At 36.7% G+C, this 17,778-nt stretch overlaps 2 protein-coding genes across 2 annotated transcripts; one reads left to right on the top strand and one right to left on the bottom strand.

Annotated features, from left to right (window-relative positions):
• The first annotated feature begins 5,113 nt into the window (after positions 1-5,113).
• Positions 5,114-8,790, top strand: LOC145214034 (uncharacterized). Its single transcript, XM_080082460.1, has 8 exons — positions 5,114-5,536; positions 5,838-5,886; positions 5,958-6,107; positions 6,993-7,087; positions 7,270-7,438; positions 7,680-7,773; positions 7,959-8,073; positions 8,498-8,790. The coding sequence occupies exons 1-8, from the start codon at positions 5,432-5,434 to the stop codon at positions 8,606-8,608; spliced, it is 888 nt and encodes a 295-aa protein (XP_079938586.1). The 5' UTR covers positions 5,114-5,431; the 3' UTR covers positions 8,609-8,790.
• A 201-nt stretch (positions 8,791-8,991) lies between these two features.
• Positions 8,992-17,307, bottom strand: LOC145214728 (protein SSUH2 homolog). The gene is made up of 14 exons (XM_080083316.1): positions 17,148-17,307; positions 16,898-16,970; positions 16,093-16,389; positions 15,811-15,963; positions 15,247-15,319; positions 15,051-15,174; positions 14,187-14,247; positions 13,508-13,632; positions 12,318-12,484; positions 11,818-11,910; positions 11,342-11,444; positions 10,432-10,536; positions 10,242-10,306; positions 8,992-9,904 (listed from the first exon to the last, which is right to left on the bottom strand). Exons 2-14 carry the CDS (start codon positions 16,920-16,922, stop codon positions 9,826-9,828), a joined length of 1,470 nt encoding a protein of 489 aa, XP_079939442.1. The 5' UTR covers positions 16,923-16,970; positions 17,148-17,307; the 3' UTR covers positions 8,992-9,825.
• Between the last annotated feature and the right edge of the window lie 471 nt (positions 17,308-17,778).

Below are 17,778 nucleotides of genomic sequence, written 5' to 3'. Positions count from 1 at the left end.
AAAATTGTTTTTTTAGAGTAAACGATTGAGTTGGGCACAAGATTTGGTATCACCCAGTGTGGTGCTGTAAGAACGTTTATGTTGGGTAGTGTGCCATTGCCTGGTGAAGACGGTAGAGCTACTAACACAGGAACTCACCGTATACAGCAGGGGTCGGCAACCTTTTTTGTACCGCGGACCGTTTTTGAAACCGAAATTTTATCGCGGACCGGCCTTCAAAAAACTACAAATATTCAGCAATGAAAACGACTAAATTACTTTATAATCCCTGGGATATGGGCAAAATGTTAAAAAGCATTTAACCTAAAATAGCATACGGCCCGGTAACCAACTCCTCGCGGACCGGAACCGGGCCGCGGACCGGCGGTTGCCGACCACTGGTATACAGGATATATACCGATAAGTGGCGCAAGGAGCATTCGTAAATATTTAAACAGCGATTTGTCTAAAAAAATGCTGACGGTTAGGGCTATTAGAATTGATCTGAGGTTGCATAATAATAATTACAATAGAATCAACCTAAAACCATCAGTTCTTTTTGTTAAATTTTTGTCCCTAACCCTATCCCAGTCTCACTGTCAATTAAACAAACTGCGCTCTTTACACATTCTATCGGTATTTAACAAACTCTTGTACTGTAAGTTCTCGTGTTCGTAGCTCGAACGATAAAGACGCCCCGAACAACAAAACAAAAACATCGAAACGGCGGATAAGTTTCTATTTTTGCCAGGTAAACAAAAAGGAAAGTTTATGAAATATGCCTGGCAACAACACTATATTCAAAGATTTGCTGTGTTTTTGCCTTGAAAGATAACAACTGCAAATTTCATTTCCACAATATCTAGGAACATTGTATTTAATTTCAACACTTACGTTATTTAAACTTGAACAACAACAAAAATCTACAGATTGAATAACATTATTCAAATCACGGTAATATCACGGGCGTCGGCAGCGGGGACAAAATCTTTTTCCAACCTATCACATTCTTTAGTGATAGTCAATATTGTGTTTATTGTATTATTTTGCTACATTGGGATTGACAAGAATGATTAGATCATGTTTGTTCTAAAATAACATTCATCGAACGGTGATGAAACCAGTGGTGGGATTCACATTTTTTATCAGTCGGTTCTATCACAAAAGTCATATTTTTCAGTCGGTTCTGTTACAAAACGTCCATTGACAGCAACCAGTAATGCTAACCGGTTCGGTGATCTCATAAAATTTCGTGAGACGGTTTTATAGAACCGGTGCTATAACCGGCTGAATCACACCACTGGATGTAACTATAACATTGCCTTACCCTGCTTTTTTTCCTGCGGACGCCTGTGCTTGTAATAAACATATTGTAAACGGACAATGAAACAGATATTAGTCAGACAATCACATGTACACAAAACGACAGGTGAAACTACGTAGATTTCTCTCGAATTGTTTTTCCCCATCTCTGTATGCAAATCATCTTTACATGTTACGTCACAATAGTCGATTCGATTTTTTTGCGTTTTGCTTTAGTAAACGCTTTGTGTCCAACCTAAATGTTTGCGTACGTTTTCTTGAAAAAAAATGCCCAAACCGCCATTTGTTGGTTTTGATGCTTAATTTATGTGGTTGATTGGGCACCCAACCCTCAATACAACAACTACATTAAAACAATTAATAATTAACACAACAATGTATTAATCGCAGAAAATGTTCGTTCAGGCATTGGACTTTTGGACCCTTGTATATATGAATAGATAAAATGTTTACATAATTCCAAACTTCCTAAAAGTTGTATGTCTGCCACCATTTAAAACAGGTCACCCAAACGCCTGTCCCTTAAATGATGCCAATTGGCCAACACGCGACACCAAACTCAGACCACGTGATCTAGACAAGACAAAGGCGGAGAAAGTATTGCCGATTTGCCGCCTTTCGCAACCAGCATCCTTTGTTTACCGAAACGACTTTCTTTGGCATGGAAAAACCTTTAAGTAGGTCATCGCTACGTGTGCCAAGATAGTTTGGAAACGCCCGACGAAACTGAAATCTCGCCCTGTTTTAGGAAATTACGAGATGGCTTCTTAAAACAATTTGTGATTTTACCTGTATCAAAACACGATTTCGCTTGTTTTGTTTTTGTTGATGAGTTAAGGAGCAAATTAGGGATTTTCGAAAGTGATGACATTTCTGGGTTTCTGCGACAACTTGTGCATTTTTAGTTGAACGTAATTTTGTCAAACTTTGCAAGTGCGATGATTAGTAACAGCCGCGACCATGGCTGGTATCCATACGCAACAGAGTTATATGTCGGGTTCGGGCTTTGGTTTTTTCAACTTACTTGCTCGATTCGGGCCTGACTTCACACTCTGTGTCAGTGTGTTTTTGAAATAAAATTACCCCCCAAAATAAAATTACCCCAAGTAGTTGCTGGACTTAAAATAAAGTCCGCACCATAAAACGATGTGTTCAAGCCGTTGTCTGTTATATGTGTATGTCTTTTTTATTATATTTTGTATACACCCGTACTTTTTGTAGGCTTTTATGTAAGCACGTCTATCGAACTTTCGGGCCTTCAGTCACAAACTGTGTTAAATAGAAACATTAGCGCTGTAATTTAGCATGAACATTGGCGTAATTAGGTCAATCGTAGAGTTCTGCCCTTGGTGTGGGCCATCGCGTGCGACGCTAAGTTGGGACAAAGGTCGGAGTCTTTGTTCGACATTTTTTCGATGCGAACACTTGTTTCGTTGGGCGTTGCGATATGTTACTGCCGTTTCACAGTCGGGACGTTCCCCCAAATCGTGGAGCGACTTTTCCGCCAATAATCCACAGCTGAATCACGAACCTACGTCAGTATGGCGCAAGTTGATCACAAACAAATGATTTAAGCAAGATTTTGTAACAAACAAATACTTTGGGCAGTACAAACTTCATCAAATATAATGTGTCTTTAAAGGGTATTTAGCAGAGGACTTAGTTCTCTACCAATAATAAGAAAAAATATTAATTACTAAAATTACCAAGCACAACCTCGGTACCAATATACGTAGGTCATACTAACACAGCATTTAAATGCCAGCTATTTTCGCAATAATTGCATTTTGCAATACTAACATCGCGCTGATTTCGTTAGATTATATAGATCGACCGAATAAAGTTAACAAGCTGAATTAATTAACTGAATTCAATTTTGATCAGTCTTTTCATTTCTACTTTCAGCTCTAGTTAAAGAACATGTCACCAATAGTACCGGTTTCAGCTTACAACAGCAGATTTTGCAAAGCTCGGTTGTAAGGTTCTAAAAGTCGGCGAAACTATAGCACAGCCCAGGACTGACTGCCTATGTTTGGACAAAAATAACCACATACTTCGAAATATTAAAATTCTGAAGCATTAGGGGCTTTAGTTAAATGCTCGGTTTCAATTTTCCGGTTCAGCAAAACAGTTTGCGCTAACGCGCGCGCCGTGAAATTTGGTCTGATCGTAGTTACGCTAACTTGGTGACACGAGTTTTACAGCAAAGATAAACTTTCGACGGCATCACTCCTCACACGTTTGAGGACAAACAATGCCGTCTACAACTCAGTTAGTTACTAAAACAAAATACCAAACACTACGCAGAAGGACAAGAAAAAGTCGATTTTCATTTTAAACAGATACATCTACTGATCCATAATTAATAAAAAAACATATAAATTGGAAAGTGCCATATAAATGGGAAGTTATGACTTTAAAAAGGAAAACACAGCTGTTATGTAACCGATGTAGTATAGTGAGTCAATAGCAACCACAAGCGTGTTACGCCACACCTGTGGGATAACATATTCGACCACGCGCAAAGGCATGCTATGATACGGGTGTCGCAATACGCTCCAACGGCTTTCTATGGGTTAAATCACCTATACCGCTAGCGTTTATTGCCGGCGATAAAAAAGCAAATGGATGTCCATTAATGGTTCGCCAAAGTTTCGGTCAGCTGTTAATTTCAGTTAGATTTCCGCAAAAGTTAAAATTCCTTGAAAGCAAAATCTGTTCACTGAGGCCAAGATTTTTAATGAATATTATAGATCCAGTAGTAGCAAAGGTACTTTTTTGTGGATGTGATTGCGACACAGACCGTCGAGGAATTATTTGTGACCTTTGCAAAAGGTAAAGGTTAATAAAACGCCAAATCATTTGTACACAAAAGGACGCTGAATCATCGGTTGTAAGTTTACCAATCTCAAAACCATAAGATTTCACAAGGATAGACGCAAGAACAGGAGCAAGAAAAAATTAACATAGTACAATCATATAGTTAGGTGCCTCCCCGTGACTAAAACCATTTGCGTGAGTTGAATCAGTGATCTGCATGCGTTTCTTCCCTCTGATGCAAAAAGTTATAGTAAACACTTTTTATTCCTGTTTCGGAGGAAAGCAAATCAAATCTTTAGGGTTTTTCATTCGCGATTTCTGTTTTGGCTGGAATGATCCAATTTATGCTTTATATTATTCTTAAATGAAAAAAAGATAAAAAAGTGTTTAACTAACGTGTTGCGAAATCCTTTTCTTTTCTTTAATTTGCAAGTATGATTAAAACGTTTTCAGAACTGGCAAAATAAATTGCTTGTACATTAACGAATTGTTAATTTTCTAATTAAAAATTTTGGCCAGGCGAAGGTCCTTGACGTTTTTTTTAGAAAGATTGTCTTGTGGGGTACGACTTTGCAAAACTGAAACGTTATCTGAAAACACTTTATACACACACATTCATGCATTCACCGGTGTGTAAGGCTACCCGGTAGACCCGGTAGAATTTACAATGATTAAATGTGCTCGGATAATGAGGGCTTTACATTTAGTGATTTAAACATTTATACAGCCTTTGTGATCGCGACTTTAAACAAACCAAAGGCGATTGTATAAGCCATCGGCAATCGAAACGAGTGGAATAGAATGCAAAGCATTTGCGGGAAACCAAATATTCACAACAAACTCAGGATTTTCGTGCCCCCCGGTACGCGAGAGTTTCGTTCCGCAAAAAGAAAAAAGAGAAACGAGAGACCTCCACGATGTGTGTGTATAAATCTGCGCCGATCGACTACTTTTGTTACATTTCTACCTGACTAGCAGCAAAGGTGTGTCTAAAAATAGGAGTTGTCTAATACAGAGGCGATGTTTAGGCATCAACCGACGGCAGTTATTAAGTGTTAAAATCTAAGTTATGTTTGGGATGGCAACCTTTGGTGGTAAAGTTTTAAATGCAAGGGACCAATCTGTTATTTTCGTTATTTTTATAAAAATACGTATACGTGAACTTATTGCAAACGATATGTAGGTAATAAAGCAAATACATATTTTCCTAATGGATGTAAAGAATTAATAAAAATTATAATTTGGAACTAACTAGGCTACAATGTTTGTTTTAGATTTAATATTCATTGTGACTAAACGAACGTGAAAAATGATGATGTTGAGTAAACGTAAGGAAGAAATGATTTTGTACATTATTGCGATCTGTTGCGTGTCCAAGGTTCTCTGTGGAGCCTCGGTATCATGTACATTCAAGGTATAAAACGTTCACTTTATAAGTAAAATTTTAAGGTACAGTGTCTTCGCATCAATAATAAAAATATGTAAATTTAATACCGAATTATCGCCGTTTAAAATAGAAAGGCTCAAAAATTCCAGGTCGTTCCTCAAAATGACATGAGTTACTGGCTTTAATTTTGGACAAGATCGATTTGATAAACATCAATCGCCATTATAAGACGAAAGTGTGTCAACATCTCCAACAAAACCACAATAAAATCATTAAGTTTTAGCGTCAGAATAAGGAATACTAATACAACGTTTATTTTACTTCACAGGCTTGGTCAGGCGACGGCCACCAGAGCCTTCTTCAACTCAAAATGCGAGGTAAGAATTGGTCTCAAAATGTTATCTGCAAATTTTCAGTTACAAAAAGGTAAAAAAATGTTTTTGTTTAGCATGTCCGAGTTCGAGAGAAGAAGCAGAATCGACCAGACCCAGAAATCCGAATCGAGTGGCTGTGGAAAATCTGCAGGCCCACTGGAGTCCTTACGACAGCAACCAATGGCGACTATTGCTCAATATTACGATGACTGCACTCGGCCAGGGTAAATAAAATAAAAAACTATAATACTTAATATAAATACTGTTGGTGACGTATTATTATTTTCTGTGAGATATTATAAACTTTAAAGCCTATAGATTCGAATAGTAATAGTGGGGCAGTGTTTAAAAGTCGGGAGGAAAAATTGTAAAAGGATGGTTTCCGTTTGCTGAAACCAACTCGTGTCGTATAACGTTTACGTACTAAACAAATAAAAACACGGTACATTACTCTTTTAAAAAAATAGTTGTGTATTAAATACTTTTTCGCTTGGTCATCTCTAATTTACAGTTTTAAAGCCACAGTTTCAAGTGTTTTACTTTTGACACTAAGGCCGAAACTACATATTTTTTAATATTTTTGATCCACAAATAATTTAAATATTCTGGAATAATAAGCGACTCGGTAGTATCCTTTTGTCTATGGGTAATGCCAAGACTTGCACCAGGAGTTTCCCAACTTATTTTTACGTAAGTTTCTACGGAAACTATCCAACATTATAATGCGCGGGTACATAGATAACAGACATTGGGTAATTGTGTCTTGCGACGACTTAAGAGGAAACAGAAATTCAAGCCCCCAAGCAATTAATACTTAAGATCGTGCGCCTATATCAAGTATCTGACGCAATCATGCAAATTCGTGTTTATAAATGTATCCACTGTTTCAATGTATTTCATAGTAATTCGTGATGAAAGAAAAGGACCTCAAACGTGAATAGATTATTCCCTCGGAAAGTGATCAAGAATATTTAGTCATGACATGAGGCTGTTTTACATCTAAACGTCTCGCGGCGAAAATATGCTAAACTATGGCGACACGCGCTGTTCTGGCACAGCAGTATCTAAATGTTTACAAGATTATCGAATTCGCGTTTCTAATTTCACAGGAGAAATTGACATCACTGTTCTTTCATCTGGTTATGTCTTGCCATTTTTCTGCGGAATCATTACCAAGGGGCCAGAAGCTAATGAAAGCAATCAGGTATATATAACTCTCTACTACGAATCAGAGTTATCAACAAAGCAGCATAAACATTCACAGCCATAATCAATGCCTTTGCTACACTGCAGTTGTAAACAAAACGCTACAGCTCCAAACAGTATCACTTTACTAAAACTAAACACTCCTTTCGTTTTAACAATTTAAAAATACTATTTGATTAGATTTGGGCACAACTGAAATGTTTGGAAAAGGACATGAGTTTAGACGACGATATGAGTCTAGTTGCGGAACCGCGAAGGCCTTCACTCAAACGAAGCACACCGGCACGAGTTTCTGTTGACCTACCAGGCTGCATGCTTGCTGAATTTCAGAATACAAGACTATGCAAGCGTAAGTAATACCTCAGAACGAAGACAATTATTACATCACAATACTGTTGTTCCACAGTAACTGTAAGATACTTAAGCTGCAGACAGTTATTAGCTTCACGCTTTTACAAGGATAATCTTTCAGTTGGAACACTTGCATAAGTGTCAGAACGTTTGATTTTGTAGCTTGTAATGTTACAAGTTCTTCAAAATCTGTAAAGCTTTTTTTGTAATGTTTAGTAACGCATTTGCTTTCTTTGTAGAAGAACGAGAGAAGAAAGTTAAGTTCACTGTGAAACGGGAAGGTTCTGCGGCAAGGCCAATTTTGAAAGTCGTTCTGAGCAGGAATATTTACAAGTAAGACTAAGTAACGAGATTATAACTTGTTTGTGAAGAAAGACTGATTTAATTGTATTTTTCAAATAATAGTATTTATTTTTATTTGTTTCTTAAACTTATTGCCACCATTTAAAACTATTCAAGGAGTCAATGAACAATTGTTGTGACAAAACAGTATGTATCAAACTTTATATTGTTTGTAGGTCGCAGTTTAAACCTCGTTCAGTCACTAGAGCACGAAGATATTTGGTTTTGATCTACGAAAAAGGGGACAAATATGCCGTGAACGGAAACAGGGAAACGCAGGAAGTAAAATACGTAAGTTGAATATCTCAGCTTATTTTGGGTTATATGCGAGTCTCAAGTCCAGTCTTGTCAGTTCGAGGCAAGTATTTTTGCAAATGTAAGTACAAGTAAAGGTTTGAAATTAAGGCTTCGAAAAAAGAAACCTTATTAGTGTAGAGTTGTAAGTCGGGCTGGGCTAGGGCTTGATTTAAATAAAATGGGATTAATTCGGGCCTGACTTTACTCTCGGCCTTACTTATGCCGAAACTTTACCCACTTTCGGGCTTCGGTCGGGTTTAGGACTTGTACTTTTAGGTTTGGGATCCAATTTTAGGCTCGTTTACAATTCCAAGCTAAAAATTCCATTTCAAAGAGTCGTTCAACAACAATAAATGTCCAAGCTAAACAACTAACAAGTTATGTGCAAGAAATAAAAGAAGTACGTCTAATGTTTCAGCCAAAACGTCACGTGCGGTTCCGTTACATCAAAACGAAAACCACTTACGTCATCATCGTGTGGCGAAGAGGGGAGGGAACCCGCTTCAAACGTGAGGTCACGGTCTGTTGAACATGGTTCCACGTTTCTTCATTGCACTGAGTTTTACGTTTTTGAGTGTTTTGTTTTTCATATTTTTTATTTGTACAGTTTTTATTTATCGAAAGTTGATATTTTGCGTGCCTTTCGTGCGATATGTGTACAGCCATTCTGATTTTCTGTTGGAAAGTGCCCTTTTACGCTAAAATAATAAAAGGAAGAAACTGCATATTTAGGGCAAACATGTTAGAAGCAGGCAAACCCTATACTACAGAATTATCCGTTAGGTGTTAACAAATGTTTGAAAAAGATTGAGGGTCAAAATAATGGATAATTTAAAACTAGATTGAAATGTTTCAAAGAAAGTTTTCTGCAATTGTCCACGGGGTTTTACGCCTGCAAAGCGAACAACAACACATTATGAAGGTTTTTACTTTTACATGTTAATTAAGAATCGTTACAAGAAAAAATGGAACACATAATAAACTAAAAATGTTAAAAAAAAAATCAAGTTAATAAATTCGGAAGTACAATCACACGGTCAATCTAGAAAAAAATGACAAACGCTAAACCAATAATCAAGTGTAGTTTTGTTGCGTCCTACTATCCATTCATGTCTTCAGTAATTTAATACAAAACAATCTCTCGAAAATGCTGTACAGCTTCCATTTTTGTTTTTTGGCACAATAACTGAAAGCACGTCTGTTTTTCGCCTATGGTCAACTTAAGGAATACAAAACGACCACCAAACACATTTACACAAAAAGTATACATACTTTCACCAGGCTCAAAAGACATACAAAACTGCTTATTTCAGCTGGATATCTAATCCAAAAAAACACTTTGTCTGATGGCTAAATATATGAAATTTGATGCATATGGTGCGTTTTTAAAGTTTATGAGAGAAAAAAATGGTTGATCACTGCGTAAAATCAGTTAAATGAAGAAAAAGATTAAACATAGGGAGTTATTGCATGTCAGGTAAGGTCAGTAACTACAAATGTTTAATATCTGACGTAAGTATTGCTAAAAATTAATAAAAGTTTATTACAGTGCGTATAAGCTATAGGCAGAGTGGCATAAATCAGGCATTATACTGCACAATATATATATACATACAAATCAGAAAATCAGCGAAATCGTTTGCAATACAAGGTAATGAAGAAGAATTGCTCGGCGGAATTCCCCATAAATCGTGAATTTTTGAATCTTTTGCGACACCATGCGACCGCAAGATTCACGCGGTTTGCTCACAAGATGGTACAGCAACAACATGTGTGTGGATAATCCGTGGTGAAAACTGCTCGCTGATTGCCGTAAACCCAGAACCTAAAAAGAACTTGACTTTATAATATGGTTTAGAGCTTAGAGAATTTAATACAGAAAAAAATCATAAAATAGCAGAAATACTGCGTAGGATATGCTTTACTTTAACAGCAAAAACAGCCAAATAAGCCATTACTACCAGGCATAATGTATACACAAGTATTACTTCTTCCAGCAGTCTTATTGTAAATAACTTCGAAACGTCGATTATTTACAATAAAACTGCTGAAAGAGCCAATACTCGTTTATAAAAACAATCGTTTGAATAAAAAACGTGCGGTCTTGCTTCTTATGCGCTGGTTGCCATAAAAATACAACATTGCAGAAACAAGTCACTAACCTTCCCTCCTTGTCGCTGTACTTAAATCTGCACTCGTACACTGGAACGGAACACAGTTTCTGTCTCTGTGTTCAAAGATACATTATCACATTAAATGGTCAAATTTTTATCTTTTAAACAAATTAGTTTTGTCTAACAGCTCAAAAAAATGATTGGGACGACTCAATGTTTGAAAATATTCCCGCTTCACCTGTTGCAAGATACGTTCGTTTGGCCACGAAGTGGCGTGAGCACCAACTATTTCCGAAGCTCTTCTGTTTATTTCCTGTTCGTTAAATCCTTCAATAGCAGCGACCTGCAAAGTTAAATGCTTTGTCATAAGAGTGGTTTTCAGTTTTACTTTTTTAAGGCTATGCATTTATTTGTTATCTTTGGTGCTGTTATCGTGACGTGGTTTGCGTTCGTTTTGTTGATTGCGTTTATCACCGTGAGTTTTATTACCCTGATGAAGGCGACCTGTATGGGACGTAGAAAGGTCGGTCAAATAAATGCATTTGCCAGAAAACATTATTTAGACAAGTTTACTTATTTGCATTTATCACTTCTTAAGAAATATCCATGTCGATCAGTTTCATAAAACAGCAAGGACACCGAAAAAAACGTGAGTTGTCGAATCAAATGTTCCATTATTGGTGTGATGCATGGACTCTGTGTATACTGGTTATGTTGTGCAGCAGGATCGCAACCGACCGCACTCACCTGGCGGGGTACAGCCGGTTGCATAAAACGGTGGTTGAAAAACGCCTAAACGGAAACACCAGCGCGGTTCTTTGGAACGTTTCCTGTGATCCGGCAGACCCACGTTTAATTTTTTTAAATAATTGTTCATTCTTTACGGAGTGTCTAAACTCGTTTTTTGGTACATTTCGCTACAATTTACAGGTGTTAACAACACTAAACGATTTTAGGTATATACCTCTCTCGATGCAAAGCAAAGCCGTAATGGGTGTCTATGTCTTTAGCGCAGTTAAACAAAACAGGACGTTGTAAAAATAAGAACCACTCGCAAATTACTGCTTATAAACGTTTCGTGTTTTCATACAACACACCCATCATAACCTGCCGGTTTGAACCAATCACAGGATGTTAATATCACCCACCCGTTGAGCTGTTTGCTCGAAGACCACGTCACCGGTGACGTCACGTATTAGGTGATCAGGCATGTCAGTTCTTTCCACGATGTGGTCACTCAGGCGGTTTGTGCTGTTAAAATAAAGTACAGTATTTTAACATGAAAGCAAGCAGAAAACGGAAAAAAAGACAATGGATTCAGGAAGGGATTTATGGACATCAACCTAAACCCTTGTGTAAACGGATTTATTCATTTAATGAAGAATAAAACGGCACAAATAGACGCAAAAAACGATATGCTCCATTATTGAAACTATTCGACAAACGCCCCTGCCGCCATCGGTGATATGATATTTTTATTAATTCCTGGAAATAGACTGCTTTTTCATTATTAGCCTATACTTGAAAAAAGCCTTAAACACAAAAGTAATGCAATAAAGTACTGCAAAAGTAAACCACAGTGTGCTTGATCAAATGCTTTTCCGTATTCTACAAATGTACGTACAACTTAACAGTGAGTTGAATAAACTGCTTGATTTTTCCATAACCTTGACACTCACGGCATCTGACACATCCCGTTCCCACACATGTTACACATCTGCCAAAAAATTAATAAACTGTAAGAGAAAGTCTTTGGACTGCACGTTTTGCCATAAAAGATGCAGAAAAAGTCTCTTTTAAAGGTGCCATTGAAAAATTGTGCATGGATCAGTTCATAAATTTAGTAAGGAATATAACGGCCCAAGTAGAAGTAAAAAGTGACTTACTTTATTATTCAAACGCTTTGGAAAATGCTCATGCCATCATTGGTGGTATGAGAGGGTAATAAACGGGTTTAACTGATGCGGCCCCTCATATCACTGATGATGACATTAAAATTCGCGGAAACATTTGAATAATAAAGCATGTCCCTTTTACGTTTACTTGGGTTTGTTATATTTGTCAATAAATTTACCTTTGACAAAATGACAATTTACAAACACTAATGAAACACCACAATACTACCTTTTTCTTCCTGATCCATGGCAAGAGTGGCAATGAACTCTTTGAGAGCGGCCGTCCCTCATTTCATGTCTGTGTCCGCTTCCCTGACACCAACTACATCTAACTCTGCCTCGACCCAAACACTTCCAGCAACGATTAAATCCTCGACCATAGCAAACATGACAATTCTGTTGAGACAGTAAAATAAGCTCAAAATGTGGCTGAGTACATAATGCTATTGCACATACAATATTAGCTGTTGTTTTTCAACAGAGATATGTACACTATTTTAGAATAAATCACAGTACACTGGTCTGCATAGACCAGTGGTTCTTAACCTTTTTGGTGCGGTTTCCCATTAAAGTAAATCAGCAAGTTCAAATTCCCCCCTCTGTTATTTTTATAATAATGTTTTGTGCCAAACATTAACAAAAAAATTATTCTTTAATCGAAATAATTTTGTGAAGCGATTTGGTCGGGACCTTAAAGGTATACTGCGATTTTATTTAGTTTGATTAGTGATTTCTTGAGAAAGTAATATCGTGTGGAATTTTGAAAAATCTCAGGTGCTTGCATTAGTCATTTATTGCATCACAATCAACAGATCAAATGCATAACAAAGTCATTTGACACTTTTAGTAATGTCTGTGACGTAACAAACGAATTTTGGATTTTTATGCGCCTTGCAAAACTAGATGTAGTTAATCTTACATGTTGTTGCGGAAAATATCGTATTAAATTAACTTTCAATGGTTAATTTCAACCCACGGGCCCGAGTTTGACTTCTGATTCACATAATTTCCCTCTAAAACCATTAAATTTCCCACTAGTGGGAAATTTCCCACCGGTTAAGAACCACTGACATAGACGCTTCAGGGCTGATCCCAGTTTTATTCTTTGTAACATTCGTGAAAACCTTTGTTTGTTCTTGTAAGCAGAAACTCATGCATCTCTACACATGCAAGGTTTTTGACCACATATTTCATGAATTTTAGGAAGTTGGTGCTATTTGGTTAAACACAACTACATGTAAACTATCTTATTGATCAGATTATTTGTGGTACAAACTATTTAAATCTCATTTAAGTCAATGTTTTTTTACCATTTAGGGGGATTAAAGGGGTAAATTGTGGGGCTATAAGGTAAAATACTACAATTGATACTTAAAAATGCCATAACAAAATGATTTTTGACTGGAATAAAAATATTACCCTGACAGATGCAGTATGGGGAACTTCCATCTTTTTTACTTCAGTGAGAAACAGACTAGAAAATGGGCATGAAATGTCCCATGGGCCAGGTGCAGGCCCAACATGTGGTCCATCAACAAATCCACCTGAAATAATATTCTGTATTACTCTTTTATATGACAACAAGTTGTTGATGTACATTGCAGAGGTACTTTACTGTTATAGACAAATTACACATGTTCAAACAAAATAGAAAACAAAACTGAAATCATTGCTACGAGAAAGAAATGATAAAAAATAGTTAATTCAAACAGTAAGTTTAATTATTTTCTACAACTCCAGAAATCCTTGGATAATAAGTTTACCATTAGGTCTATGATAGGAGTACTATATTCAAAATGGGACAACAAATCAAAATAGTAGTAGGGGTTGTGAACTTTTTATGCAGTGGTTCCCAATCTGGGGTTCGGTTACCCTTAAAGTGCTTGTTGAAGGGTGTGAATCAAATACAATTTTTTTGAAAGATTTCAAAGTTTCTAAATGAGCTTATATGTTTATGTTGGTCCACAGATATAAATTTATCAAACAGGGTATGTACCTACCAAAAGGTTAAAAAACCACTGCTTTAAATGTAAGTGTTTCAAAATGCTTCATTAGGAAAATTTGGCTAAAAATGAACCTGCTAGTATTCATCTAATACCTGTGTATGGTACATAGTGCCATTTGGTGCTTCTTGATTCAGTAAAAGTTTCCAAGGTGTACTGCATAGAAATAAAAAGATATCAATAAGAAACATTTTGGTCATCCAGTGGTACTTGTTTTTTTGTGATTTATTCTATAAACACCAACATTTAGGTTTACATGACACAAACACATTGAAATGTGTCACAATTAGTGTTAGGATTTTCTCTTAAACTTATTGCAACAGGACACAGTCATATTTTTAAATATAGCATTCCCACTTAGCCTAAACCTACAATTATTGGTACAAAGTCGGTACTTTCCAACAGGTTACGTAATCCGGAAAATACTGTAAGGGCAAAATACAGTTGAAGCAATACAAAAAGAAATCTATTTTGGGTTGTAACACAGGAAGTAATCAATTCATGTATCAATTTGGACCCAGCAAGATACAGCGCTTGTGAAAAGCAAATATACCCAAGGTAAAATAGCTAAGTGAAGCATGGCATGCGGTACAAACAACAAAGTGGTAAATAAGTGACAATGGTTAAGGAGAATTGATCATTTCAATGAAAGTAGGTCTTGGCACTAATCATTGATAGGCAAAAAGAATTTACTCAGTCACATGACTGCCAACTAATGAATTTCAAACCTGAATTGTATTGGTTTAAAATGTTGATTATGTTTTGAGAAAGTAATAATTAAAACGTATTGGTTTAAAACACTTCACATATTTTGATAAAGTGTATTATTTTAATAATCCCTAGCCCTAATTTTTAACTTTAGTAAACAATACAGTAGTAGCAAAACATGCATATAATTTTAATTCTTAATTTATCCCCAAATTTTGAATGGATTGCTGGTTTATAAGCAGTATTCTTACATGTAAAGCAGACGTGCTTTGGATGTCTTTAATGTCCATCTTTTTGGCAGCTCCACTGCCATAACAGCATTGTTGAGCAACATATGCAACCAAAGCGTCCTGTGCATCATCTGCGGTCAGGGTACTAATACATTACAGAAATGTGTCAAATTCGTGTAAAAGACATGTGATTTACTGCCACAATTGAGCACCACACCTGATTTTTGCCGCATCCACACGGGCTGCCTCTCCAGTAGCCTGTTGATAGGAGGGAGGGGGACCAATGTCAGCTGTGTCACAAATTTATTGATGAAAAATTTTAAGTTACACACACTGTTTTGACTAGAGCACATAATCGCTTTAAAAATACCCATGCCGGATTTGTCCACACATTAACTGTCTCATTACACAAGGCAATCATACGTAAAAATCTAAATATATATGCGGTAAACCTTGGGTAAACCTTTTCTTCCAATCATCGCCTAATTTAGATAAAACTTGAAATATAAATGATTTGTAATGTGGCAAGACTTGAACTTTGAATCAAAATCGGATAAACCAGGTCTTTGCCTCATCCGGACAAGTTTTTTGGTCCAAACAAGCCATAATTAGCCAAGGTTTACTGTTTTTGTATTATTCCAATAATATAATAGAGATTTATTTGTAAAATAGTTTCATTGAAACCTGGTTTTAACCTAAACATTCATTTAGATTTTGTAAAAATGACACCAAAAGGAGAGTTTGAAAGCAAAGATTGTTGCAGATGAAATGTTCTTTTTACCATCGGAATTAAAGTTGGTGTTTTCATAACCAGAAACAACAGATTCAAATGATGGTGGTGCTGACATTTGTGGTTCTGTTGTAGCAGCATTTTCATCCACTTCTTGCCCCATATCACCTTGATATGCTGGTGCTGTATTGGGGTCCCATGGAACTATTTTGTAATAAGTGGTGTCAATACAAAAACAAATGAGGCAAAAAAGCATAACAACACCATATCAAAAACTTTATCACAAAAAATATGGTAATTTAAAACATTAATAAAAAATAATTTCGTCATTACCTGGGGCACTTGGTGCAGATGCCTGTCCATAGGGTGGTGCCCCAGCTTGCTGACTTTGGGGAGGATATTGGCCCCCTGGAGCACCATACTGCTGGTGCGGACTTTGTCCACCCTGATAGAAAACTCCTGGTTGTTGTTGCTGCTGTCCTACTTGTCCTACACCTTGGGGCATGTAGCCCCCCTGATTTGGACCTGCAGGGTATTGACCCTGTTGCTGTGGGACATATTGTGCCCCTTGCTGTGGTCCTGGGGCATATGGGGGAGCCTGCTGGGAACTATACCCAGGATTTGATATCCCTAAAAAACGTCACATACATTAAGTTTAGTTGAGTTTATTTCACTTGGTGAAACTGAAAAAAACATGTAGCCACACAATCGTAATGAATACCCAGCAGGAAATAGCTTTGCAACTTTAATAAGTTATAAATTGCGCGCAAAATGGTGGTCTACAATTGGTGGATCATGACTAGGTGCGCTTCACCTCTAAACGTTCAAAAACAATACCCTTTTTTCATAATAAAACAACACAAATAAACAGCATATATAGTGGCTTAGCTAATCCAAAAGCAAAAAAAAAAATCTGACTACAATACATGTGCAACACCAGTATTTTTTACCAAATATAGTTCAGCCACATTCACACACTGCTCAGCCATGTCAAACAGGCTCAAGACAAATCAATTTTTATTTGGCCTAAGCCTCAAATACAAAGTAAGTTGTTTCAAAAATGCTATATTTTTTAGAATCAGACAATACCATAATTCCATGGGAAAACCACACTAACAAACAGAAATATCTTATTTACCTTGAAATCCGCTCTTTTCTGACATAACTAGCGATTTTAGTAGTCTTCGAACAATTTCCACACAACTCAATCCCTGCAACGCACAAAATCAACGTTTTTCAAGATTTCTTATTTTTAATTTTTCTTTCAGTATCTCGCTTCAGACATTGTTCACTAGAGCTAATAAACTTTATCACGATCTGTTAAGCGAAATTCGATTTCAATCGAACGAAACTAGTATGCGTATGTCAGCCAATTTGTGACGACTTGCCCGCTGCCCGGTTGCATTACGCACGAACTGCACGAATAATTGACAACTTCCTGAAAAATCCCCTTGACACGAAGTGCTAGCTGCACGACAATTTTTTTTGTTGCTCCCGTATGATAAAATGGCGCAAATAGTTTTTCATCGTCCAGCAAAACACCTCGTTCAATTTTCCGAAAGTGTTTGTTTGTATGATGACGTCATATAAAACGCGTGATCTTGTTTTCCTATACGAGAAAACGTTTGAATATGGTAGGATTTAATCAGACAAGATTGTTAAATAGTTTAGGTTTTTCTAGTATTTTTTAAACCTAGCAGTATTATATTGTTTTATTACATTTCTCAGAAACGAAATACTGTGTGTCGAATGTTGATCTACAAAATAACAGGGAAAGTACCAAATCTGAGAACAGCATAAAAGTGTGGGCAGAGACTACTAAGCTTAGTCTCTGGTGTGGGTTACAGAAAATTACCATTTGCAGAGAGTATTAAAATTGCCTGAAACTTTAATTTAAATTGTTTTTGACATGATTTCATCACAATGTCACTGTACCAAAAGAGAACTCAAAAAGTTGGTGACGTCACTGCTAAATATATTGTGCTTATGTATGGGGCTGACCGCAACGCAATAGGAGGT

Source organism: Phallusia mammillata, chromosome 2 (assembly GCF_965637545.1).
Source record: "Phallusia mammillata chromosome 2, kaPhaMamm4.hap1.1, whole genome shotgun sequence".
Classification (NCBI taxonomy): domain Eukaryota; kingdom Metazoa; phylum Chordata; class Ascidiacea; order Phlebobranchia; family Ascidiidae; genus Phallusia; species Phallusia mammillata.
This window is presented reverse-complemented; position numbering and strand designations above follow the sequence as displayed.